This window comes from Amblyomma mixtum, chromosome 9, assembly GCF_055824585.1.
Source record: "Amblyomma mixtum isolate Tamu chromosome 9, ASM5582458v1, whole genome shotgun sequence".
Lineage (NCBI taxonomy): Eukaryota > Metazoa > Arthropoda > Arachnida > Ixodida > Ixodidae > Amblyomma > Amblyomma mixtum.
In genome coordinates this window covers 56,263,071-56,290,089 of record NC_143020.1, presented here as the reverse complement: position 1 = coordinate 56,290,089, position 27,019 = coordinate 56,263,071, and the positions used below count along the sequence as shown (strand labels likewise).

The window sequence follows — 27,019 nt, the reverse complement described above, 5'->3', positions numbered from 1 at the left end:
AATACAAGGGTCAAGAGCACCACGGGCTAGCACAAAGAAGGTGACCCCGGCGGCGAGTAGAGCTCCGGCGTGATGGCTCTTCTGCTGCCCGTCTGCTCGGGTTCAGCGCGGCTCCGTTTTTATAGCCGTCCGCTGACGGTTGCGGCAGCCAGCAGTTTAAATTCTCCAATCAGGTCACGGCACTGGCCACCGTTCAAATTAGACCAATGGTCGAGTGCCGGCGAGCGTCGGAGGAGTTCGCACCGACGGAGAGGAGGGGAGGAGGAAGGGTCCGTGTCGGCGCCGCGGTGGCGGGATGAGTCACGCTGCACGTCGCGACATGTCCGAGAGAGTCTGGGCCTGCTTTGAGCGACGGCGGGCGCGCAGCGCTTGATTCCAGAGAGGCCAGCCAGCGAAATGTGGGCTCCGGCACTACAATGGGCAGGAGTGCATACCAGTTCTATCTCTCGTTCTAGTGCAATATTTGTGAGGATATTTCTAGCAGTTAGGGATATTATACCGCGCGAGAAGTTGCATACGGCAGTCTTGGAATTACTCACAATGATGTCAGCGTCAGTATTTGCTATGGACAAGGCTATGGCCGCTTCTTCTTCTTGATCCGCGTACTTGACCGCGACCGCAGAGACGCACTGGCTTCTTCCTGCTATGAATTTGGATGCGCAGAGGGCGAAGGCCCCTTGGTTGAAATTATAATGAGCTGCATCGGTGTATACTGCTCCAGGATGATTGAGGTACTTTCTATGCAGAGCCCAAGCTCTGGCTCGTCTTCTGCCTTCGTGGAAGCCCGGTAGCATATTTTGGGGGAGCGGTTTGATGACTAGTTTGTCGCCATGACAAGGGTTCAGCGTTTACGCCTATTCGATCTAGAATCTCTCTTCCCACTGTAGTGTTGGCCAGTCTTTGGATGCCCATCGCCTTGTGTGCAGTATTGAGTTCTTCTACAGTGTTGTGTATACCCAAGGATAAAAATCTGTCCTTGGGTGTGTTACTAGGAAGCCCTAGACCAGCTTTAAAAGCCTGTCTGAGTAACTTAATCTGTCGATTTCCACCTTAAATAGTTTGAGGTATGGTAGAGAGTAGGTGAATCTTCTAATGAAGAATGCATGTATAAGGCGACAGATGTCGGCCTCCTTCATACCTCTCTCTTTAGCAGTGATTCTTCGAATGAGCCTGACTATCTGGTTGACCGTTGTTCCAGGGGCTGATTTTAATGTTACTCTTACGATTATTTTGAATGAACAGACCTAGTACTCGAATGGGTTCGACCTCCTGTATCGGGAGACCTTGAAGGTTCACCTCTATGGTGTTTTTTCTCTGTTTCTTATATGTCATTAGAAGGAGTTAAGACTTGGATTGAGAACATTTGTGTCCTATGCTACTCGCATGCTCCTGGACTACTTGTACTGCTTTCCGAAGAGTTTCTTCTATGGGAGCGTCGGAGCCATTCGCCACCCTTAGGGTAACGTCGTATAGAGTGTATGACGTAAGTCCTCTATGGCATTTAGCTTGCTATGCAGCGAATGAGTGATAGGTTGAAGAGAAAAAGTGACAGGACGGAGCCTTGCGGCGTGCCTCTATCTCCTAGTGCTATCCTATCCGACCTGATTCCCCCGATTAAGAGTTCTGCCGTTCTTCCCGATAGGAAAGAGCTGACATACTTGTAGGTTCTGGCACCTACATTTATGCTCGAGAGGCCTCTTAGAATTCCTCTATGCGATACGTAGTCGAAGGCCTTTTCTAAGTCGAGTCCAAGAACGGCTTTGGTGCCGGTTTTATCCGAGAGATCTGTGACGTCGTAATACAACTGGAGCATGACGTCTTGGGTTGATAGGTGGCTCCTGAAACCTACCATAGCACTGGGTAATAAGTCATTATCCTCAGCATAGCCTTGCGATCGGCTCAAGATCACATGCTCCATGAGTTTGGCTAAGCACGAGGTAAGGGAAATGGGTCTGGGGTTATCAATGCTGAGCTTCTTGTTGGGTTTAGGAATAAAGGTGTCTCGCGTGTTTCCACGAATGAGGAAGTTCTCCTTTACGCCAATATCTATTCATTAAATCGGTAACGGCCGAGAGAGATTTACAATCTATATTTCGCAGCATCTTATTCGTGACTCCGTCAGGCCCCGCGGCTGATGTTGTGCGAAGTTGACCGATTGCAGCCCATGTCTCCGCGTCCGTTATGTCTCTGTCCACCTCCTCGTTGGGAGCACCCGTGCAGCGGTTAAGGGCGTCGCTTTTAGACGTGTTCAGGTCTCTCTTTCGAAGTTCATCTAGGAGCTCCGCGTCTGTTCCGGGGATTCCGTGTATGATTTCGCTCACGTGAGATCTGGTAGTAGATTTTGTTTGAGTGGGATCTAAGAGGTGCCTTAAAAGGAGCCAGGCCCTTTTGTTGCCTAACTGACCACTTAGGCTGTCGCATATCTGGCCCCATTTTTGCCTAGCTATGTCGGAGGTATGTGCTTCGACCTGCCTCTGTAGTTTGGTTGCCTCTAGCTTAAGTGCCTTGTTGTGTTTTTGTTTTTTCCATCTATAGAGGACGCTTTTGTGCGCTTCCCAGAGAAGTAGGAGCTTGAAGTCAGCCACCGGCAGATCTTCCGTCGCTTCCACCTCCTTGGTCGTCTTGCGCACGTGATTTTTAACCTGCTCTACCCAACTATCTAAGTTTTCATGTTGGTGGGAGCGGTCTCTTCTTTAAGTCTCCTCCCAATCCGTGAGCGTAGTGCTTGTGTGCGGACGTATGAAACGAGATTGTTATGATGCAGTGATCGCTGCCTGCCGTATTTCTGGTGTTATGCTATTTGGCTTCAGTTACATCCTTGGTGAAGGTCAGGTCGGGTGTGGTATCGCTGCTGCCCTTAGCAAAAACTAGTACGTTTGGAATATACGGAGGTCTATTTAAAATGTATTTTAAACATATTTTGTATTCATGAATGCACTAAAAATATGTAGGAAATACGTTTCTGAAATTTCATGCTTGGTATTCGAAATATATTTTTAAAATGTGCCAAAAATACCTCACTTAAAGCATACTTCGAGCACTTTTCAAATACATGAAAAAATATGCATGCAGTTTTAGCATCTTGTCAGTGTATTAAAAGTGTATTTTCGGAAATATGAAATTAATTCATCCAAAGTATACTTCAATTCTAGAAAACGGGCAGCCCTTGTAAACGTATATGTATGCAGTTTTAGCATCTTGTCAATGTATTAAAAGTGAACTTTCGTAAATATGAAATTAATTCATCCGAAATATATTTCAATCCTAACAAACGGGCAGTCCTTTTAAACGTCTTTGCACACTTCTAGCTGCCATGAACAGTCGAGTGCTCGAAATCGTGTTCCGGGAAATGGCATTTGCGTGTCGTCAATGTATTTGAAGTGTACTTCCGTAAATACGTAATTAATTCGTCCAAAGAACACTGAAATTCTAGCAAATTGGCAGTCCGCATTAGCATATTTGCAGCGCACTACAAGCTGTCGTTGAACAATCTAATGCTCAAAATCGAGTTTCGGGACATCGCATTTTGGTGCTGGCCATCTATTTAAAGTGTACTTTCGTAAATACGCAATTAATTCGTCTGAAGTATATTTAAATTCTAACAAATGGGTTGTCCGCGTAAACATATTTGCATTACACTTCAAGCTACCGTGGAACAATCTAGGGCTCGAAATGACGTTTCAGCGAAGAGTGAAAACTTTCCCTTTCTTGTCATCCTTTCGTTTATGGTAACTTCTAGCAGGAAGGTGATCACCACTTATACCCCTGCTACACGGGCGCTTCGAATGCATTCCAGCCGAATGTCATCTAACGATGCTACATGTGTTCTGTCTAAGGGAGTGCTTGAAGATAATATTACGCCAATGAATATTAACCGCGTCAGCATGAAATTTCCCCGGGAGTGCGCCGATGAGGACGACTGCACTCATACTGTTGTTTACATAGCTTGTTTACATAACATAAAACGCAATCTGAGCTTTGGTTCTAATAAACAATCTGTTTTCTTTTTTACTGGTTGTACTCGTGATTGTTTACGCAGTGCTACAATGTGTGGGAAGCGATGATGCGATCGCACGCCTGAGAAAGCCGGGTTGTTGGCATCGCGCAGGACTGGCGCTTCTCGCTTCTCCGACGTGACTTTCTCCGACGTGACCAGTATTTTTTTTTAAACTACTTTATCCAGAAGTATGTATGGCGACTGTTCGCTTTAACTGAAACGGCCTAACTTGATATCCACAAGCTAGCGACGGCGACGACTGCTGCTGGCCGTAAAGCACGGCTCGGCAGTCTGGGTCACACCGGCGATTCCCGTTCATCGTACGCGTGCCCTGCAATGTAAGCAATAGTTGATTTCAGGTCACTGTTGCCAAAACTACACCTGGTGACCATTTGCATTCGCTAAAGCTTGTGATTCGCTCTTCACAACCGCCGAAATCACAGATCCAACCCTGCGAACTCGCTGGGCCTAGTCGTCGCGGAAGGGAACAGAGCCGTCGTCGATTGAAACTGATTTGGCAAGCGCTTATCGCTTGTCAGTGTTCAGGTATGCACACGTGAAATATAGCCGTTCGTTTCGCTCATTTAGAAGCGCGAGCATGCACACACCGCCGCCTCATCACCGTGCTCTCGCTCAGCCGCCGACAAGGCTGACCGTCCGCCGACCGGATTCGTCGGTGTCGTTGGCCTGAAAAACGTGTCCCTCTAGAATCATATTATAGTAAACTAGATATTTCACTATAATTACATGCTGTTGTTCAGCATGATATATACTGTCGTTGTCGGACTAGTGTGACCGCCGTCGTCGTCGTCGCTGTACACTGAAAACGAGCTGAGGCTTTCGAATGCGTTTCGAAAGTGTCGTGCAGCACCGCGGCAGTCCATCGAGTCCGAATGTCATTCCTATTCTCGAATGCCATTCCACTAAATGTCATTCGAACATTTCCGTGTGAGAACGTGATAGCATTATACCAGCAAAAGCGCCTTGGGTACTTCTGGGTCCGAATAAGCCAGCGGAAAGGACCCCGTGTGGCAGGGCAGACCGGCTCCCTTACACGCCCATGTATCTGTTGGTTGACAGTTCGACTCCTGACCTGTGCCTGACGCAAGTTTCAATTAGCACTTCCGTTCTCAATTAATCCCAGATTCGAACGCGACCAGTAGGGTACTTCTGCGATAATTTGGAAGCCCACAGTTTTTGCGCAAACAAAGGTATCACCGTGCAAAATAGTGCGTCGCTTTCACGGGGTATATATACGGCAAGCCAAGTATAGCGCTTGTCGTAGGATTTGTTGTTTGCTGTGTCGCTGTCGTCTTGGTATGCTGTATGTAGGTATCTGCCGTTCCCATTCAATCACGTGACCTTATATCAGACCCCTGTTGATTAATGATAAATGCCCGTGTACGATTTGTTCTCCAGTTGATGAATTAACCTGTGTCATTCCATGGAGCCGCCCAGTAGACTTTTTCTTAAGCCCGAGTAAACACATTTTTAATGTATTAAATGTATATTTTTAGTATATTTCTAATGTATATTTTTATTATATTTTTAATGCATTATAAATATGCTAAGCGGGCAAAAATGTACTTTTCACGTATTTTTAAGAACGTTTAAAATATTATTCCTAGTATACTTAGAAAGCATTCGTATTGCAGTTTAAGCATAGGGACAAAAAAATACGAAATAAATATGAAATTAATACAATACGTTTGAAATGCATTTTTAGCACATCCTCTTTTCGCTAAGGGTGACGCTGTTCCCTAGCCGCGTACAGGAGTGCGGATCATTAAGTAAAGTGAGGCCGAGATCGCGTGAAGTTTCCATAGCTTCGTGCCTTTCTTAGTTGATTTAACGTATCCCCATTCAGCATTGGGTGCGTTAAAGTCTCCGACTACGAGGAGTTAATCTCCTTTAGTGAAGTGCATAGTCTTACCCAATAAATTTGGAACGGCTAGCCCTTTATCTTGGGCAGAGCTGTACACATTAAGCACGAACAGACTTGTCTCCTCTTTTGCGAGGAGCAACCTCTATCACAGTGTATTTAGCGGTTATGCCATCGAATTCGTGCTGGATAGCCGTGACGTTTCTCTGCACTGGAATAGCAGTTAAATGTTCCTTTCTGGGGTCCGCGCCTTTCTGCATGAAGCTTTTGAATCCCGCTAATTTGGTTTTTCCTCTATTCTCCTGAAGAGGTTTTAAGTCCGGATTTTCTTCGGTATTCTGGATTAGAAAATGCAGGTGATCCTTCTTGGGAACGAAGTGCCTGCAGTTCCACTGCTGTACACTAATTCTCTGCGGGCGGGGGGCCATATTGCCCATGAATTGGTTGCATTTCGTGTGTAGTGATCCTGGCCGCTAGGTTGGGGATTTCTTTCTTAACTTCGTCAATGATAAAGCTTTTGAATTCTGCCAGTGTAGCCGCGAATTTAGCATCTAGACGTTCTAGATCGGTCTTTCTCTCGGCCTCTACTTTTGCAAATCTGAGGACTTCGTCGACTAAATCTGCTACCGTCGTTTCGGTTTTTTTCTTGGGAGGTGTGAGAGGAGTATCTGCCATCGAATTGGCCGGCCTTTTAGGTCTAGATGCCACCTCCACGTCCATAGCCTTATCTCCTAGCTTATCTTCTTGCTTGGGAAGAGTAGGGGATGTGTGTTTGATCAGTGAGGGGCCTAATGGGGAAGGTGATTTGGGTTCAGGTGGAGTACTTGTGGTTGCAGACTTCTGTAGCACTGCCTTGTAGGATTTTGCTTTATTGGAAGGAGTTACAGCAAGCTAGCCTATTTGCTTTCTCAGCTTGTTCATTTGGGACTGCAAGCGCTGGTTATGCATTCGAAGCTCACTCAACTGTTTCTGAAGGGCATCTTTTTCGGGGTCTGTGTCCCAGGTCACACTCTTGCGTCCCGGGCTTTCGCTGCGGTCGCGATATCGGCTGCGGCTGGCGGATCTGATGGCGCTTCTCGACGAGGCGTCTCTGCCTAAGGGAGGGAAGGATGACGATCCGCTGCGGTAGCGTCCCCCGGGTGGATGCTTGCTCCTGGATCGCGATTGTCTCTCGTCGTTTTGCTTTTGGCCCTCGCTGTTGTTGGCCCTCAACATGTTGGCTTCTTTGACTTGCTTTTGAAAGCGGAACTTGCAGTTGCGGCTGCCAGTGAAGTGATGGCCCCTGCAGATGATGCAAGTGGGGTAACACGTATGTTGTTCTCCCTACTTGGGCTGAGCGTGGTTGACTCTACATCTGCGGCAGAGTTCGCGGAATGGCTCTGGGCAGACATCCATGCGGTGTCCAACCTTCCTAAAGTTGAAGGAAGCTTCCACTCTGTCGTGGTAGGGATAAACGATTTCATCGAACATCAGATATCTGATGGATCTTGGGGGCTGATTTCTCACAAATATGATGAAGGAGTGCCTGGTCTGCCCCATTCTTCGCGCGTGTATGATGTTCATGTCGGGATTTCGGGCTCGAAGTTCTGCTAGGATCTCCTCGTCCGATTCTCTCATGTAAGCATTGAAGACGATACCTATGACAGAATATTCTGGCTTTTGTACATAGGACTTAACTTCGAACAGCTGGTCCGCCATCTCGAAAGATGTAAGGCGACTGTAAGCTTCGGCACGTTGCATGTTTAGCGTGCAGATGGTCAGAGTGTTGTTCGACGGATGTACTCTGACCTTAACATTCTTGACTGTCTCCGCTGGAGGCAGTTTTAGCGTATTACAGATGGCTTCGGCAATCTCCAGTCTGGATGCCGTCTTCAGATCGATTGGCGTTCGTGGTCGTACGACGATTATGTAGTCGTCTTGCGGGAGTTTCGGCAGCGGTTTGCCTCGAAATAGAGGCGGCGGACGCAGCTTGGGAGTATCAGAGTTTCCATCCTTGGAGGCCTTGCTGTGATCAGAGCGACGCCCCGGCCCCTCAACGTCTGCTGCCGCAGTTCTGTTGGCGTCTTGGCTATTTTTCCTGTATTTCTTTTACGCGGCGAGGGCTGCGGGGATCCATCCGTCATCCTGAAGCTCTGCCTCCGTTATAGCTTCGCATTCTACGGCATGGATCATCTTGCGTGACCGTACTCGTCACCGGCCTCACCGTTAGGCTTAGCCGGCTCGGTCGATGCCGTGGCCGTAGCTATGCTTAGCTGTCAACACGGTGTCCGAAAAATGTTTCCGTCAATAATTCGGCAAAGGACCCACTTGCCTGGTAGCGAGAGGTATCCACGGAATCCGGATGGTGTTCCGCTTCGTCTGGTACCAGTCTTGGGTCAATGCGTAGTTTTGTTTCCCCGTGGTAGCGATAATTTACGGAGCCCATGCGAAGCGTGTCCGCATGGCTCGAAGTCGGAGTGAAAAAAGAAAGCGCGCAGGAAAGGAGGAAGTGCATGTGAAATGAGAAAGAGGAAGAGGGGCCGTAATGAAGAAAAGGAAAATTGTATTTGAGAAAAGGAAATAGCGCAGCAACTGTCTCACATATCTCGGTGTACACCTGTCATCCGTTTGTAGAGGAAGAGAGGAAGTGGGAGTGAAAAAAGAAAGAGAAAGAGGCGCTGTAATGAAGAAAATGAAAATTGTATTTGAGTAGCGATCGCTCTAACTCAGCCAGGTACCAAATACGTAGTAAGCGACTGCAAAGCCGCAATTAGATATTACAGCAAGGGACGCATCCACGAAATGGCGGCTAAATATCTAAAAGACTTTATCCCAGCCCACAATATTCTAATCATCTGGACCCCAGCCCACTCGGGTCTGGTTGGAAACGAGGCCGCCCGCAGGCTCGGCCGCTCCTCTTTACCCCGCGGAGCCGTGGACACCTCATACGAATTCAGCACTAACGAGGAAACCAATACCTTTAATAGCATCACAGACAATCAGAAAAAAGAACAAAAGGATCTATCCTCTTCCTGATAGATCGCTTAGCTCGGCTGAGGCCTATGACTGGAGAAGACTCCAAGCTAGAAACTTCGCATCCCCGCTCTGGAGGAGCTGGACAGGAGGTGACACGAGGGAGGATGCGGAGGTGTGCCAGTTCTGCGGGCATACCGTTACACTCGAACACATATTATGGAGATGCCCCAGTGCCCCAGGATATGGCTGAATTAATAATGCAGAGGAATGGGAGACCATACTCCGAAGTGTCGACCTTAGCATACAACGATACGCTACCCACCTGGCCGCAGAAGCTGCGCGACTATATCTTTGCTAGTCTTCCAGCTGCGACGCTGCCCCTCCCTGGACGCCTGCGTGCGGACCCGGAAGGGCACGGGTCTTCTTCTGGCGGAAATAAAGTTTCTTCATCATCATCATCAAAGGAAATTACGCAGTAACTGTCTCACATATATAGGTGGATACCGGTAAAAAGTATGACACCTCTGCTGACAAGCTTCTGCTGAACACATTCCGCCGAGAACGATGAGGCATTAAAGGATTTCGCCGGAAAAAGCTTGAGGCTTCAGGTCTCTACGTTTAAATCCCTTCTGCTCTGTTGCTTCTTTTGAACCCTTCTTGATATTTTCCCCAGGGCGTGGTTGAAGTGTGCTCAGTGTGCCCGCTGCGGTAGTTGTGTCCATACTGGGGGGATACAGTAAGGACCAGAAAGGCTGAAACAAATTTGGCAGTAGCTATAGAAGCGAAAAGGTTAAGTTACGCTTGGTTTGACATCATCGCAGTCGCAGTCCGCGCAAAATGCACTGGGAGGACCGTGGAGGCGTTCGGCCGTCCACACACTGCCTGTACGGTGGCAGAGGAGGAGACGCGCGTGTAGTGAATACGGTGCTGTCTTAGAAGGTTGCTTTAGAGACATGTACTGTGGTGTACATTCCTCTCGGGTGTACACCAAGATATTTTTTTTTATTCGAGCTGTTTGCCATCAGGCATAATGAAAAAGGAAAGAAAGATATGAGAGACAGGCATTTCCTTTCCTTAAAACGAATTTTAATTCTATTTCATTTTCCTTAAGGCCCTTACGGCGCGGTTCGGGTATCCGCCGAGATATGAGAGACACAGGTGTCGTTTCCTTTCTTTAAAACCAATTTTCTTTTCATTTTCCTTCCCTTACGACGCGGTACGGCGCGGTTCGGTTGTCCACCGAGATATGTGTGTTTCCTGGCGCAATGCTTGGCTTTTATTTATTTTTATTTGTGATACTTTATTTCTTTTATTTCCTTTTTTATTTTCGTTTATGTGCTTATTTTTATTCTTTTTTTATTACGGAGTCGGCGGCCACCTGCGCTGCTCGTGACTTCACTCGGTTTCACGCATGCGCAGAATATGGCTTTCGCAGCATACCCGGCATACGCGAAGCTCAACTCCGACCCTCGTAGTGAAGCTCTTTGCTTCAAGACTTGGAAGACTTGGGCTCGGAGACCTTCGCAGCGCTAAATTTGCGACCCCCAACAAAGGCACACCTCAAGGGTCCGTCATCTCGCCACTACTTTTCAACGTGGCCATGATCGGCCTCGCGAGACAACTCGAGAAGATCGAAGGCATACAGCACGAAATATACGCTGACGACGTCACGGTCTGGGTTACCACTGGGTCGCTCGGCCAGAAAGAAGAACGACTGCAAGCAGCGGCTACCTGCGTGGAAGAATATGTCAGTGCACGAGGCCTCGCCTGCTCCACCGAAAAATCAGAACTCCTGCGAGTCCACAAAGGGAAACACAAGGAAGGGTCCCTCAATGTCTCCCTCGAAGGACAGCTAGTTCCCGAACGAGACAAGATACGAGTCTTGGGAATGTGGCTGCAGAGCAACAAGCGATGCGGCCATACGCTCGGCCTTCTCAAGCAATCGACCACTCAGGTCGCCAGAATGATCACGCGCGTGTCGCAGAAGCGGAGCGGCATGCGAGAGGGGGATACCCTGCGCCTGGTTCAGAGCCTGGTGGTCAGTCGCGTGGGTTACGCCCTCCCGTACTTCAACCTCAGCAAAGGAGAAGTGGATAGTGCAGATACCATACTCCGCAAAGCTCAAAAGACTGCCCTGCATCTACCAATGAACACCTCCAACGAAAAACTACTGGCTCTTGGAATTCACAACACCTTCGAAGAGATCAAAGAAGTCCAACTGATCACACAGTTAGCTAGGCTCCAGCAGGCTCCTACGGGGCGCTCGCCCCTTAGGCGACTGGGGATAGGCGGAACTGCGGAATTCGAGAATCGTACTGCGAGCATACCGGACGCAATTCGCCAGACGATAAAGGTTCGCTCCCTTCCCCGGAACATGGACCCCAACTTGCATGCGGCCCGTAGGGCAGCCCGGGCGAGGTATGTACAACAAAATCTAGCTACAGAATCCACAACGGTATACACAGACGCGGCTCCGTATACAGGAAGCTCACATAACAGCAGAGTAGCGGTAGTTATTGATTCCAACCTAAAGGAATTAGCTAGCGCCTCAGTGACGGATTGCACGGTAACCGAAGGGGAGGAGCTGGCCGTAGCTCTAGTGGCGGTAGCCGGTTATCGAAGCAACATGTCCCTTACCATCCTTACAGATTCGAGAGAAGCGTGCCGTAACTACATGAACGGCCGCATAGGTCGCGCCGCGCTCCGGCTCCTCCAGAGCGCGACACCACCAAAAGTCACAAATAGCATTTACTGGGTGCCAGGACACACCGACATAGCGGGAACGAACGCGCCGACGATGTAGCTCGAGGGTATACGAGCCGAGCTTCCTCCCAATCGGACGATCTACCCGACCGTGTCGGCCCTACGTACTCAGACATTCTCAACTACTATAAGGTGGTACGGATCCGCTATCCGCCGCCTCATCCTGATCTAAATCAACTAGAGGCAGTGTATTGGCGAAGATTGCAGGCAGGAACATTCCCAAACCTGCATATCCTTAGCAAGATTTACCCGACGCAATATCGGGACACTTGCGCGTGGTGTGGAAGCAAACCATCGTTGCACCACATCACGTGGGAATGCAGTAAGAACGACAGCTTTCGCAAAGAACCGAGTGCAGAACAGTGGCAGAGCCGGCTCTCCAGCGCCGATCTGGGTTGCAACAAGGTCTGATCCAGCACGCCCAACGAGTAGCGAAGCTCAGCGGGGCCCTGGAATAGGGGCACCGACCCTGTGAGAAGAAGGAAGATGGACCTCTTCTTTCTCGTCTGCTACTAGCACCTTTCTAGAGCATTAAAAGTCTGTCCTACCTAACTTGGAGGATAAGGTGGACACCCTAACGGGCAGAATGGATGCACTCACGAATAGGGTGGACGACTTATCCAACGAATTCAGGGCGTTCCAAAGTCAGGTAACAATATTCTAACGAGTGATGGAAAAACTAAGCGAAATAAATAGAGGCGCTCCTTCCTCCGTTGTCAGGTCAGCAGCCAGTACAGATAATCGCGGCGAAACATCATGGCCCTCTCCAACAAATTGAAGTGTGGCAGTGTAACTGCATAGGCTTCCGCCGTAAGCGGGGGAACTTGGAGCTCCACATACAAAACATAAAGCGTCCGACGTTATTGCGCTACAAGAAGCTAGCAGCGCAGTAAAACTTCCGGACTACAAAGCGTTCCTACCGTCGGGATATGACGCCAGTACCGTCATGAGCGCGTTCACCGCTACGCTGGCGGAGCGTAATGTCACGGCAATACAGCACAACATCGACAGCTCCAAGGAGGACTATGTCCTATTGGAGATAGTGCCAATCAATCGAGATGATGAAAATCTCTTTATTCTAAATCTATACAGCTGCCGAGATCCAGAGGGACGGGTATTCCGCAACTACTGATTCGAAGCCTAAGGTTGGCAGCCAAAGCGCAGCTACTAGTGGTCGGAGACTTCAATGCCCCGCATCCGGAATGGGGATACGTTAAAGCCAGCCCAAAAAGCAACTCAGTATGGCAAGCGACCCAAAACCTGGGCCTTTCTGTATTAAACAACCCGCAGGAATGCACGAGGCTAGGCAATAGTGTCAGTGTAGACACGTCACCGGACCTAACCCTCGCCAGGAACATGCTGGGAGCCGAATGGCTCAACACGGGATACACACTAGGTAGTGATCATTACATTTTAGCCACGACCTTCAAAACGGCTAAGCACAAAAAAAGCAAAAAAGAAGACAAAGATCACGGACTGGGATAAATTCAGGGAATTAAGAATGCAGACAGCCGAAACAGAAATCACAAATCTTGATGATTGGATAGAATCACTTAAGAAGGACATTACGAAAACCACAGCGGAGGTACCGACAGAAGAGGAGGGCCAAATCTCAGACTTGCGGCTGCTTCATATGTGGGAAGCACACCGCAGCCTGCAAAACAGACTGACGAAACACAAACACCTAATAACGCTAAGGAAACGTATAGCGAAACTAGAAAGACATATAGAAGCCCACACCCTGGTGCTTCAGGACAAGCAGTGGGGTCACATATGTGACCGCATGAATGGACAGCTAGGATGCAAAAAGACCTGCCAAATGTCAGACATCTACTAGATCCCACGCAAACAAAAACGACGCAGAGAAGTCAGCTCACTCGACTGATCCACAAATACGAAGGCACCACAGAGGATTTCTTGCTAGAACTCCAGGACAGATATCTCAGGAAGGCTCCTTGCTCTGAACTTCCAGATTACACAGGGCTCCCAAATCCAGATCTAGATGCAGAAATCGCGGAGGCAGAGGTTCGCTTCGCCTTGGGACAACTACGCACCACGTCCGCGCCAGGCCCGGACGGGGGCACAAACAAAGCGTTAAGGAACTTAGACGCAAAATCAGTCACGGCAATCCCGGGCCGCATGAATAAATACTGGGACGAGGGCGAAATCCCGCAAGCCTGGAGACGTGCAAATATTACTTTTATTCCGAAACCAGGGAAGAAACTAGACATAGCCAATCTGCGCCCCATCTCGCTCACCTCCTGCGTAGGCAAGCTCATGGAGCGTGTAATCCTAAAAAGACTGCAGGAGTACACGGATGAAAACGAGATCATATTCCCAAGCATGCTAGGCTTCATAGGGAATTTATCCACGCAGGATGTCATGCTGCAGCTGAAGGCAGACGTCATAGACCCTGGTAGGGGCACGGGCACCAAAGCAGTACTCGGCCTGGACCTCAACAAAGCCTTCGATAACGTGGCACACGACGCCATTCTGCAGAACCTATCAGACATTAAGCCTGGAGAAAAAACCTTCCGATACATCGGCTCATTTCTCAGCCATAGGTCCGTGATAATAACGGCAGGCGAGATAGAGTCATTGCCTTTTCGGCTAGGGGGCAGAGGGACGCCGCAAGGATCGGTACTGTCTCCGTTTCTCTTCAATCTGTCCCTCATAAAACTTCCGCCCAGACTAGAGGCCATACACGGGCTGCAACACACATTATACGCAGAGGACATCACCCTCTGGACCACCAGCGGGATTGACGGTCAGATAGAGGAAACGTTGCAACGCGCGGTAGGTACTATCGCGGAGCTGGCAGGTCAGGCAGGTCTAACATGCTCACACTCAAAATCGGAGCTACTCGTCATCAGAAACAAACCCAGAGGTCCCGGTGCCAGGCGACAAGCGCTCCCCCCACCACTTAACGTGTGCGTGGGGGGACTTCTCATTAAGGAAGTGCAGTCAATAATGATCTTGGGGCTGTATCTAGAAGCCAACAGGAAAAAAAAAGCAACCCTGGAAAAGCTGAAAACATTAGTTAATATGTCAGTTAGGTTAATCAGAAGGATCGCCAACCGCAAAAGGGGAGTCAAAGAAAGAGACCTCTGTAGGATAGTGCAGGCATTTGTTCTGAGCAGAATGGCGTATTAAGCTAGATTCCGCGGAGAAAGGCAAAGCCGAGGCGATAATTAGGCAAGCGTACAAGGCAGCCTTGGGACTGCCGAACTTCTCGTCGACAGAACGACTCTTGGGATTAGGAATACATAACGCTCTAGAGGAGCTCAAGGAGGCCCATCTCACGATGCAAATGGAAAGACAAGCGCACCAAGGCAGGCAGAACCATACTAGAGCGCCTAGGCATAGGCGTGGAACCTACACCCGCAGACGCGAAACCACAGATACCCAAACTCATTAGGAAGGGACTCAGGATCAAACTACTACCAAAGAATATGCACCCTTCCCACCACGAAGGAAGGCGGAAAGCTAGGGCACTCGCTCTGCATAAAAAATACGATACGGACGCAGGAGTTGTCTATGTAGACGCGGCACAATACAAATCACGCGGAGCGTTCGCACTGGCGGTGGTGGACGCGCGCGGGCGGCTGCGGGCCTCGGGGTCGGTAGTTACAAAATCTTCGGAAACAGCGGAAGAGGCGGCTGTGGCGCTAGCCATAGCTAGCACTGACGCGGAAACGATCTTCTCGGATTCCAAATTGGCCGTCCGTAGTTTTGCGGGGGGCAGAATCTCGGATGTGGCAAAGCGAATACTGAAACTGACCAGGGAACCTTACAAGGAAATTAAGGTGATATGGGTGCCGCCTCACTTGGAGGAATCCGGCAAACGAGGCGGCCCACAACATGGCTCGAGGTTTCGTCAATCGAGTCGGTGGGTCGTCCGTATCCATGGATTACTCCAAGGAGGCGTTGGCATCTTTTCATGATATTACAACTCATTACAAATTGGAAAGACACAAATTTCCACCACCTGACAAAACGTTTGATAAGGCGCAAGAGACCACCTGGAGGAGACTCCAAACGAGGTCCTTTATTACCCCCTATCTATTATCAAAAATGTACCCGGATGACTATATCCCCGAGTGCAGGTTCTGTGGCGAAACAGCCACGTATGACCCCATAATATGGCAATGTAAAGAAGAACCTCCACCGGAGGGTATAGTACGAGTTCCTTCTGTTGAGCGATGGGAGGCCGTGCTGGTCAGCTTGGACCCGGGCATTCAAGCCTTGGCCACCGAGTGGGCCGCTCAGGTCGCCGCCAGCCATGGTTTGGTGGCCATCTAGCGCGGACCGTCTGCATCTGCATTTTGACGGAATAAATGTTTTCCAATCCAATCCAATCAAAACTCAAAAATACTCGAAGGAGCGCACAGAAATGTCGAGATGACCAGCGCATTTAGTTAGCCACCCTTGGAGCGTCGATACCCTTTAAATATGGTTTCTTATGGCAGGATTGCTATGCGGGATATATCTCACTGCCCTCTCTACGCGTCTTGCGTTAAGGCAAGCGCATCTAATGCCTCATTGTTGTCGGCAGAAGACTGTCGCCATAAGGTTGTCAGCAGAGGTGTGACGCTTTTGGTTTGGTCGAAATGGTTATGATGTCAGAGTACGCGGATTCTGAAAATGAGGTCACCCGTGGTAGACAGAGAGAGAGAGAGAAAAAACTTTATTGTACAAGGAATTCGAGGCACGCCCCAGGGTCCCCGCACGACCCCACTGCACTCAAGTGTTTATGTTCCTAAGGTCCATAACACTGGCAGCCCGGCCTGTTGCGATGGTCTGCACGGCTGGGCCCTCCGAGCGCAGCTGGGTCTCCCAGTCCTCCCAGGTCTTGAGGTTCTCTAGGTCCCGCGGGGGAGGGTCCGCCGGGCAGAGGGAAAGGATATGGAGGGAAGAGGCGAAGGGTTCTGGGCATAGGGCGCATGCTGGAGTGGGGAAGGAGGGATGATAGTGGGCTAGGGTAAGGGGTGAGGGAAGAGAGTGTGTCTGTAGTCTGCGCCAGAGCGTTGCGTGTATGTTATCTAGGGAGGGGTGGGGCTGGGGGTAGAGCTGGCGTGAGGCTCTGTAGGCCTGCGTCAGCTCGCTGAATGAGTGCATGCGCTCCTTCGTGAATCCCCGATCAGAGGGCACCTGAGCCCGGTTTGAAGAACCTCGGGCTAAAAGGTTGGCGGCCTCGTTTCCGGGATTCCGCGTAGACAAAAAATTAAGAAAAAATGAAAAGTTAAAAAGAGAGTAAAGAGTACAAAATGAAAAGAAATAACCATAAAAACAACAAAAATAAAAACGATAAAAAAAATGAAAATAAAAATAAAAGATACGAAACAACAATTAAAAAAAATTAAATCACTTCCAAATAGTGCGCCCGGAAACGCTTTCGCCTTACAACACTTAGGGAGCCAAAGTGCCCCCCTGAATTTTTTTTCAGTCCTCGAGAATGGGCGGACAAAAGCAGAAGGTTTGCTTTGACAAAGAAATGATAGAAGCGAAAAATCCAGGGGGGCACTTTGTTGACCTAAAGTGCGATGTGTCTGCGTGTGTCACTGATGTGTGGTTAAGTGAGCGCTCTATAGACTCAAGTTATGGACCATAGGAACTTAAACACTTGCGTGCAGTGGGGTAGTGCAGGGACCCTGGGGCGTGCCCCGAATTCCTTTTACAATAAAGTTTTGTCTCTCTCTCTCTCTCTCTCTCTCCAGAATATCCGCATTGGCGACGAAAATCAATGCCACATTTATGTCGGCACTCGACAAAATCAGCCACCTTGCAGCATCTATCCCAGACAGGGCGCGGTTGGAGGATCCTCAGTGTGCCCGCCGCGGTAGTTGTGTTTAGCGCGCTCGGCTACTGTGTCCAAATACTCGGCAGCGTTTGGATGGAAGTGAAACACAAAAGGCCCCAGTGCCAAGCAATGCTAACCCATGATCCGCACGAGGTAGACATTATTCCGGAGCCCTCCACTACGGCGCCCCTTTCTCTCTTCCTTCTTGCAGTCCCACCTGCCCCCCTTCGAACCCGACCACGGAAGCAGAGTTTGACTTGACTTGATATAGGTCAAACGCTAATGGCGTCTGTGCGCTGTGCGATGTTAGCGCACGTTAGAGATCCCCAGGTGGTCGAAATTATTCCGGACCTCTAGACTACGGCACATTTACCTCCTCTGTTTAACCCGCCGCGGTGGCTCAGTGGTTACGGCGCCCGGCTGCTGGCCCGAAAGTAGCAGGTTCGATCCCGGCCGTGGCGGCCGAATTTCGATGAAGGCGAAAGTCTAGAGGCCCGTGTGCTGTGCGATGTCAGTGCACGTTAAAAAGTCTTTGTCCTCAGCCGTGTGCTGTACTCTACCCCATACTTACAACTATCCTAAGATGACATAAACGTTTTGGATGCTTTTATTCGCAAGGCATTCAAGGTAGCACTTCATCTTCCCCTGAACACATTCACAGACAGATTACTAGTGGTGGGCCTCCACAACACGATCCAGGAACTGGTGGAGGCCCACCGACAGGTCCAATACATCAGGCTCACAATAACTTCCACAGGTCGGCATATCCTGGACTCCCACGGAATCAGAATACCGGCCGGCTAACGACCCAACCCTCCTCGCCATCCCACGACCCCGATACCGGGAGCTTCACATTAGGCCGCTCCCGAGGAATATGCACCCGTCCCACCATGAGCAGCGCTGCAGAGCCCGTGCGGAGGCACTCCATCGAGCGTACGGCTTTGAGCCGGACGCCGTATGGGTGGACGCTGCCTCCACGGGTGATGAAGCGATAGCAGCTGTGGTGGACTCTTCATCCACTCACCTCACACTACCTCTCCCTCAAGACACGGCCCCAGAGGCGTCAGAGGAAGCCGCCATTGCACTTGCTATCACTCGCACGGAAGCCCGATACATTTTAAGTGACTCTAAAACTGCGATACAAAATTTTGCTCGAGGTCGCGAGTTCATGTCCCTGCTTTTGACATACTGGACTCGCCCGATGCACCCCCGCCCCGCCATGTGGAGCTGATATGGGTGCCTTCGCACTCCGGGAATCCCGGAAACGAGGCCGCCAACCTTTTAGCCCGAGGTTCTTTAAACCGGGTTCGGGTGGCCTCTTATCGGGGATTCACTAAGGAGCGCATGCACTCATTTAGTGAGCTGACCCAGGCATACAGAGCCTCACGCCAGCTCTACCCCCGCCCCACTCCTCCCTACATAACAAACACGCAACACTCTGGCGCAGACTACAGACACACTCTCCCTTCAACCCTTAACCTAGCCCACTATCATCCCTCCTTCCTCACTCCATCATTCGCTCTATGTCCAGAACCCTTCGCATCTTCCCTCCACATCATTTCCCTCTGCCTGGCGGACCCTCAACCGCGGGACCTAGAGAACCTCAAGACCTGGGACTGGGAGACCCTGCTGTGCTCGGAGGACCTGGCCGTGCAGACCATCGCCACCGGCCGTGCTGCCAATGTTATGGAGCTTACGAATATAAACACTTGAGTGCAGTGAGGTCGTGCGTGGACCCTGGGGCGTGCCCGGAATTCCTGTTGAAATAAAGTTTTATTGCGAAAGCAATACTGCTAGCACTTTTCTGCCATTGGTGGAGGTCGTTCCTTCGCTCCGGCCCAGCTGCGGCGCACGACCACGTGACAGCATGACGTCACGACCAGAGGAGAGCAGGGGCCCCAACTCGTCTCTTCACCGTAGCCGTTCCTTCTTTCCGCGCGGCGGCTACCACGTGACGGCCTCCTCGGCCCGCCGCGTGAGGGCGCTCGCTAGGAGAGGATAAACGGGGCGCCGCAGTTGCGCTCCGCTTAGTCATGTCTGAGGAGTTGTACAAGGCGTCGCTGGAGCGACGTGCTGCACGCAAACGCCGGCGCCGTGCCGAGGAGACAGATGAAGATGAAGAAAGGCAAGAGCGGTTGGCTAAGCAACGCGCCAATGCCTCAGAATGGCAAGCCCGGCGGCGTTCTACAAGTTCTCTTTCTTTCAGTCGCAACAACAAGGCATCGCGCCGAACGGGTGGTGGCGTTCCTCCCTTCCTTTACGGTGCGGTTAGGGTGTCCACCGAGATGACAGAGAATTACTGCGCCGTTTCCTTTCCTCAAAAAGCCGGTAGCCACGCGTGACCTGTAGACGGGGCGCACTGCGTTCCGCTTTCAGTCGTCGCGCAGCGCCGGCCGGTAGCCACGCGTGACCTGTAGACGCGGACCACTGCGTTCCTTCAATTGGAGGAGCTGCGCGCTTTCGCAACCTATCAAGCTTAACCAAAGCTAAGCCCCCTTGCACTTTCAGCCTTTGGCGTGGCGCGGCGGTGCCACCACCACCGGCGCCTCACGCCTGCGCTCTCCGCTAGGAGCGCAACAGGTGCTCTGTGACGTCACGCCGAAGGGAAGGGCGACCGACTCGCGCCGTCGCAAGCCGCAGCGGCGCCACCACGGCGTGGCCTCCGCGATCGAAGCGCGCTTTTAAGGCTGTAGCCTTTAATGTCTCATCGTTGTAAGCAGGAGCTGTCGACAGAAATGTCACGCTTTTCAATTGGTCGAAACGGTCGTGACGTCACAGTGCGCGAATTTCAAACGGGGTTAATTGTACTTTGCCTACTAACCATGAAACCAATTAAAGGGATCGTTTAGTGATGCTCAAAGCAAGTTTGACTTAGTTTAATTAATTCCCTACTTAACCTATTAGTCAAACCTTTCTAGTCAGACGAGATAAATAAATAAAACCGAGTAAGAAATTGGTCGAACTCGGGAATCGAACCCCGGTCTTCGGAGTGTGAGACGAGCATACTATCCACTCCGCCATGCCAGCTCGATGGTTTGAGGAGAACAAAGGTGCGTCTAGTGAATACGGTGTCTTTGTTCACTCCCATCTTCCTCCCTTCCCGTTACGGCGAGGTTTAGGTGTCCACCGAGATATGATAGACAGATACATTTCCTTTCCTCAAAAACAATTCACCGACGAGCAAGGCGTATTTGTCCGCGTTTCAGATTGACCCAAGTTGTCGTGACGTCACCGCGAGCAAAATTTAAAGGATGTCCACCGAAATATGTCAGACAGTTACTGCGCAACTTCCTTTCCTCAAATACAATTTTCGACTAGTGTCTACTGAGATATGTCAGACAGTTAATGAGTAATTTCCTTTCCTCAAATACAATTTTCATTTTGTTCATTACGGCCCCTCTTTCTTCTTCCACTCACACTTCCTCCCTTCCTGTACGGTGCGGCTCAGGTGTCCACCGAGATGACAGAGAAATACAGACCATTTCCTTTCCTCAAAAAGCGTTGCGTTGGAAGGGCAACGCACCGCGCCGAACAGGTGGTGGCGTTATTTGGACTCCGTGGCAGCGCTACAACACGCTGTCTCGTTCCACTCCTAAAGGCGAAGCTTAAGCGTCATTAATTGGCAGTTAATTTATCAACAAAAATTCAGAGGGCACTTTGACCGTCTAAAGTGCGTAGAGGTGAAAGCGTTTTCCGCACCACTTTGACTGCTTCTGGTTGGTTTTGTTTATGGGGTTTAACGTCCGAAAACGACTAAGGCTATGAGAGACGCCGTAGTGGAGGGCTCCGGAAATTTCGACCACCTGGGGTTCTTTAACGTGCACTGACATCGCACAGTACACGGGCCTCTAGAATTTCTCCTTCAAAAATATTTTAGCCGCCGCAGCCGGGATCGAACGCGCGTCTTTTGGGTCAGCAGCCGAGCACCATAACCGCTGAGCCACCGCGGCGGCACTTTGACTGCTTCTGTGGTACTGGTGGCGTCACATGTAATTGAGTACTAATTACTAAGTGATGACAAATCACTAATTAATGGTTAATTACTGATTAATGCCTGCATAGTAATTAACTGCTCATTAATGACGCTTAAGCTTCGCCTTTGGAGTTTAACGCGACAGCGCGTTGTAGCGCTGCCAGGGAGTCAACGGAACGCCAACACCCGTTGGGCGCGATGCCTTGCCGTTTGAACGCAACGCTCTTTGAGGAAAGGAAATGGCGCAGTAATTCTCTGTCATCTCGGTGGACACCCTAACCGCACCGTAGGGGAAGGGAGGAAGTGGGGGTGAAAGAAGAAAGACAAAGATGGCCCGTATTGAAGAAAATGAAAATTGTATTTGAGGAAAGGAAATTACGCAGTAACTGTCTCACATATCTCGGTGGACATCCGTCAAAATTCAAGGGGGGGGGGTGCACTTTTTTGACCTATAAGTGCGGTCACTGATGTATGCTTAAGATGTTAAGCTTCGCTTCCGAGAGTGGAACGCGACAGCGTCTTGCAACGCTTCCAGGGAGTCCATAGAACGCCATCGCCCATTCGGTTGTACGCCTCGTTCGTCGGTAAATTGGTTTTTGAGGAAAGTAAATGTATCTGTTGCTCATATCTCGGTGGACACCTAAACCTCGCCGGAAGGGAAGGGAGGAAAATGGGAATGAACGAAGACACCGTATTCACTAGACGCGCCTTTGTTCATTCCAAACCATCGAGCTGGCATGGTGGAGTAGGTAGCATGCTCGTCTCGCACTCCGAAGACCGGGGTTCGATTCCCGAGCTCGACGAATTTCCTATTCGGTTTTATTTATTTATATGGCCTGACTAGAAAAGTTAATTAGGCTAATCGGGTAATTAAGCAATTAACTAAGCTCAGTCCCACTTACATGGGGCACCACTATATGATCCCTTCAATTGGTTGCATGGTTTGAAATTGGCGCACTGAGACGTCTCGACCGTTTCGACCAACTGAAAAGCGTTAGATTTCTGTCGACAACTCCTGCTTACAACGATGAGACATTAAAGGCTTTCGCCTTAAAATGTGCAGTGAACAACCGCGTAGCAGAATGCAGCACTCAGGCTTTCGCCTTTCAACTTTGATTTACCAGGACACTTACCATGTGTGCCAAGCATGCCGTTGTAGCCAGTGCAGGAACAGCAGTTCTACAGTCTGCATTAACATCACCAGCAACCAAGTATATCCTCCCAGCGCAGCGATTACAGTTTCACTACTAGTTGTACATAGAATAGCCAAGTGATCACCACAGCAGCACCAAGGTATACAACAAGTTTCACACAAGCACCAGAACAGCACGACTATCATGTGAGCGAGGGCGTAGCCATGGGTATTGCTTTCGCGATTTCCCGGCTTAACCAAGTTGAGCCACAGCCATTTTTTTAAGCATGAAATGCTTTTAGCTCCCGTTGTCGGCAGTGTGGTGACGTCACGCCGAGACCGAGAGCCATCATCCGGGCACTGAAATCCACTCATCCGGGCACTGAAATCCACTCATCCGAGCTCTGAAACGAGAACATCCGGGAACCGTACGAGACTTAACGAGATTTAACGAGACTCTCTAAGCCCTCCTACGCGACCGGCATGCAAGCGCCGGTTGGTCTCCAAATGAGACAAAAAATAACTGCTGCCAGTGCCTTCTCAATGTTTATCAAGATATCAGTGGAGCTGTGGGTTTGATAATGCACGGAATTATAATTTCCGATTTCTAATAACGCGTGCAGAAAGCACATAAATGCCACGTTACACTTCGTTGTCATACGTGATCCGGGGGAGAAGCGCTGCGTTCAAAGGGCAAGGCATCGCGCCGAACGGGTGGTGGCGTTCCTCCCTTCCTTTACGGTGCGGTTCGGGTGTCCACCGAGATGGCAGAGAATTACTGCGCCATTTCCTTTCCTCAAAAAACCTTGCGCTCAAATGGCAAGGCATTGCGCTGAACGGGTGGTGACGTTCCTCCCTTCCTGTACGGTGCGGTTTGGGTGTCCACCGAGATGACATTAGGCCCGTAAACATTTCATGCTTACTCTACTCTCGTTTACGGGAGAGGCAGAGTTTTTCTCTCTGTCTGAAAAACCCCAAGGTCGAAATTTCCGGAGCCCTTCACTAAGGCGTCCCTCATAGCCTGAGTTGCTTCGGGACATTAAACCCGCCGCGGTGGCTCAGCGGTTATGGTGCTCGGCTGCTGACCCGAAAGACGTGGGTTCGATCCCGGCCGCGGCGGCTAGAATTTCTTTGGAGGAGAAATTCTAGAGGCCCGTGTACTGTGCGATGTCAGTGCACGTTAAAGAACCCCAGGTGGTCAAAATTTCCGGAGCCCTCCACTACGGCGTCTCTCATAGCCTTAGTCGCTTTGGGACGTTAAACCCCATAAACCAAACCAAACCATAATAATCTAAAACATTCTCCTCTCTTACTTCTTTCACTCCTACCTTATCTCTTACCTCACAGCGTGGTGGAGGTGTACACCAAGAAGTGAGATAAATCGTCATTTCTTTTCCAAACGGATTTTTTGGTCACGTTTACATGAAATATAATTGCAAATGACATTCAAAAAAGCTACCTTTATATCGATTACACTGCAGCCAACTTAAAGCCGGCCTAAAAGCCCTGCCGAGCGGAGTGGTCCATGACGACATCTTCGTGAATATATTCTGATTTCCTAACCACATCATTTGCTCATCCAGATTCCTCCGAATGTCATTAGAGCGATGGCGCGTGTTTTACATGATACCAGGAAGACGATGACATATGAACGGCGGTGTTTGTTTAACTGTCGGTTGTGTCGGATTTAATCTCCTGGCACTGTTGTACCGTTATTGTAGACGGTTCAGCATTGTTTGGTTCTGTTAAGGCGGAAGCCTTTAATGCCTCATCATTGTAAGCAGGAGTTGTCGACAGAAATGTTACGCTTTTCAATTGGTCGAAACGGTCGTGACGTCATAGTGCGCGAATTTCAAACGGGGCCGATTGTACTTTGGCTAGTAACCATGCAGCTAATTAAACGGATCGTACAGTGATGCTCCAAGTAAGTGAGAATAAGTTTAGTTCATTGCTTAATTTACCCAATTAGCCTAATTAACCTAGTCAGGCCAGATATAAAAATAAAACCGAGTAGCAATTGGTCGAGTTCGGGAATCGAACCCCGGTCTCCGCAGTGCGAGACGAGCATGCTAAACACTCCGCCATGCCAGCTCGATGGTTCGGAATGAACAAAGGCGCGTCTAGTGAGTACGGTGTCTTCGTTCACTCACATCTTCCTCCCTTCCCATTACGGCGAGGTTTAGGTGTCCACCGAGATATGAGAGACAGATACAGTTCCTTTCCTCAAAAACCAATTTACCGACGAGCTAGGCATAGAACCGAACGGGCGATGGCGTTCTATGGACTCCCTCGCAGCGTTGCAAGACGTAGTCGCGTTTCACTCTTAGAGGTGAAGCTTAACATCTCAACTACACATCAGTGACACAAGCAGCAACACCACGCTCAAGGCTTTCGCCTTACCGCACTTTAGGTCAGCAGAGTGCCCCCTGAATTTTTTGTGTGATCCCTCAGGGGATGATTTGTTTTGTTGGTACGCAATAATGTTTTTTTGTGGGTGCCTGGAAGCTCATCTGCGCTTCAACAGTGAAACTCATACTGAGGGGATAAAGGACGACAAAGGCTGAAAATTTCGAAAATAATCAGAGTGCGCACGAATTTCGAGATGGCCAGTGCATTTAATTAGCCCCCCTTGGAGCGTCACAATCCTTGCTGCTCGTTTTTGAATTCGTTCGAGTTCGCTGATAAGTGTATTTTTTGCATGGTTGTTGTTGTTGCGACTGAGAGAAGGATGAGAAGGAAATTGCACGGGTCTGCCTACTGGCTCGAGCCGAGCCAACACGGCTGCCACGTGCAGATAGAGGAGAGTTAAAAGATCAGAGGAGAGGGAAAAGGAAAGGAAAAGACGCGCTTAGCAGCAACAACCGCGTCCGCCGAAGCGGACGCTGGCCGAAAAAACAGGTAAGCGGCCGAAGGGTTACCCGCCGCGGTGGCTCAGTGATCCCGAGGTGGTCGAAATTATTCCGGAGACCTCCGCTACGGCACCTCTTTCACCCTTTTTTCTTCCATTCCTACCTTCCTCCCTTCCCTTACGGCGCGGCTCAGGTGTCCGCCGAAATACGTGAGACCTACTGCCCCATTTACTTTCCTCATAAACCAATTTACCAAAGGGTCGTTGTTGCGACGACTGAGAGAAGGATGAAAAGGAAATTGCACGGGCCTGCCTACTGGCTCGAGCCGAGCCACCACCGCTGCCACGTGCAGATAGAGGAGAGTTAAAAGATCAGAGGAGAGGGAAAGCGCGTCGCAGCAACAACCACGGTCGCTGCAGCAGACGCGGGCTGAAAAAAACAGATAAGTGGCCCGTCGAAGGGTCCCAAGAAGGGTTCCAAGCCGCACAACCATGTCCTAGGATGGGACGCAGCTTCGTCGAGTGTCCTTCAAATCAGCAGGTGCCTGATTGAAATTGCATTTACGTGGTCGTTCCAAGAAAGATCTTCCAGGGTGGTGCCCTACTGGTCCAGGAGTTCACGGGCTTGTGCTTCACGTAAAGCTCTATCCACCAGCGATTTCTGGCTGGCGGGCTGAGCGGTCTGTAAAGGATGATCCCAGGAAGAATGGGTGGGGTTGGGGATGGGGGGTACTGCCTGCGGGGAAGGGCATTCCCAAAGGTAGTGGAAAAGGGTGGATATGGGCAGGCTGCAGGTACGGCACCTCTTTCTCTCTCTCTTCTTTAACTCCTTCCTCCCTTCCCTTACGGCGCGGTTCAGGTGTCCGCCGAGATATGGGGGACAGATACTGCGCCATTTCCTTTCCTCAAAAACCAATTTGCAATATACATAACTGGCTCCCTGGGACAGTGGACGCCTGTATCGCGCTTATAGGTACGTGCGGTGATGAGAGAGAGGTATGGGCTGCATGCGTTAGAGCTAACGGTGAGCGAGCACTCGTGATCAACCTTAACTGCCACCTGCCAGGGTGGAAGGGTGGGTGTGGACTTTAATGCACATATAAAGACAAACAAATTTCTTAACACATATGCGGGAGAACAACCGGTTCCTCTCGCTCGTACAAGGAGGAGCACCGGCGCTACCCGGCCCCTTGTAAGGGTCTGGATCGCGCTGAAGAGCGCCTCCTCATCAAAATTCTTACCAACACTGTACTGTGCCCGGCGGTGCTTAAACATTTCAATCCATCCTTTGATGGCGCGTGCCAGTTCTGTGGGGAGGTGGCTGACACCTTCCACATGGTTTGGGCGTGTCAGTCAAACCCATCTATCCCCCCCAACCCCAACCCCACCAGAGAGGACTGGGAGGCGGCCCTGCTCGGCTGTCAGGACCTAAAGACCCAAAAGGCCTTGGTTCACCGGACGCGGGCGGCGTTGCTTGCCAATGGGGCCCCGGAATAGGGGCTCCACCTATTATTGTTAGGGGAAAGGGCCAATAGGGCCTACCCCAATCACCTCTCTGTAAATATTTATTGCATTATAAATGTTTTTCACCACCACCACCACCGCACGGCTTTGAAAACCTCACCTCGTGAAATACTTGCACAGACATCATCTCTGAAGACCAGGCATT

The 27,019-nt window shown here is 50.1% G+C and overlaps 1 protein-coding gene across 1 annotated transcript in view; it reads right to left on the bottom strand.

Moving 5' to 3' along the window:
* LOC149329126 (uncharacterized) overlaps positions 1-23,301 on the bottom strand; it is a 36,117-nt gene extending 12,816 nt beyond the window's left edge. Inside the window, exon 1 of the mRNA XM_089562130.1 lies at positions 22,504-23,301. Within this exon, the coding sequence (XP_089418256.1) occupies positions 22,504-22,506 (3 nt within the window). The 5' untranslated portion in view covers positions 22,507-23,301. The remainder of the gene's footprint in view (positions 1-22,503) is intronic.
* Between the last annotated feature and the right edge of the window lie 3,718 nt (positions 23,302-27,019).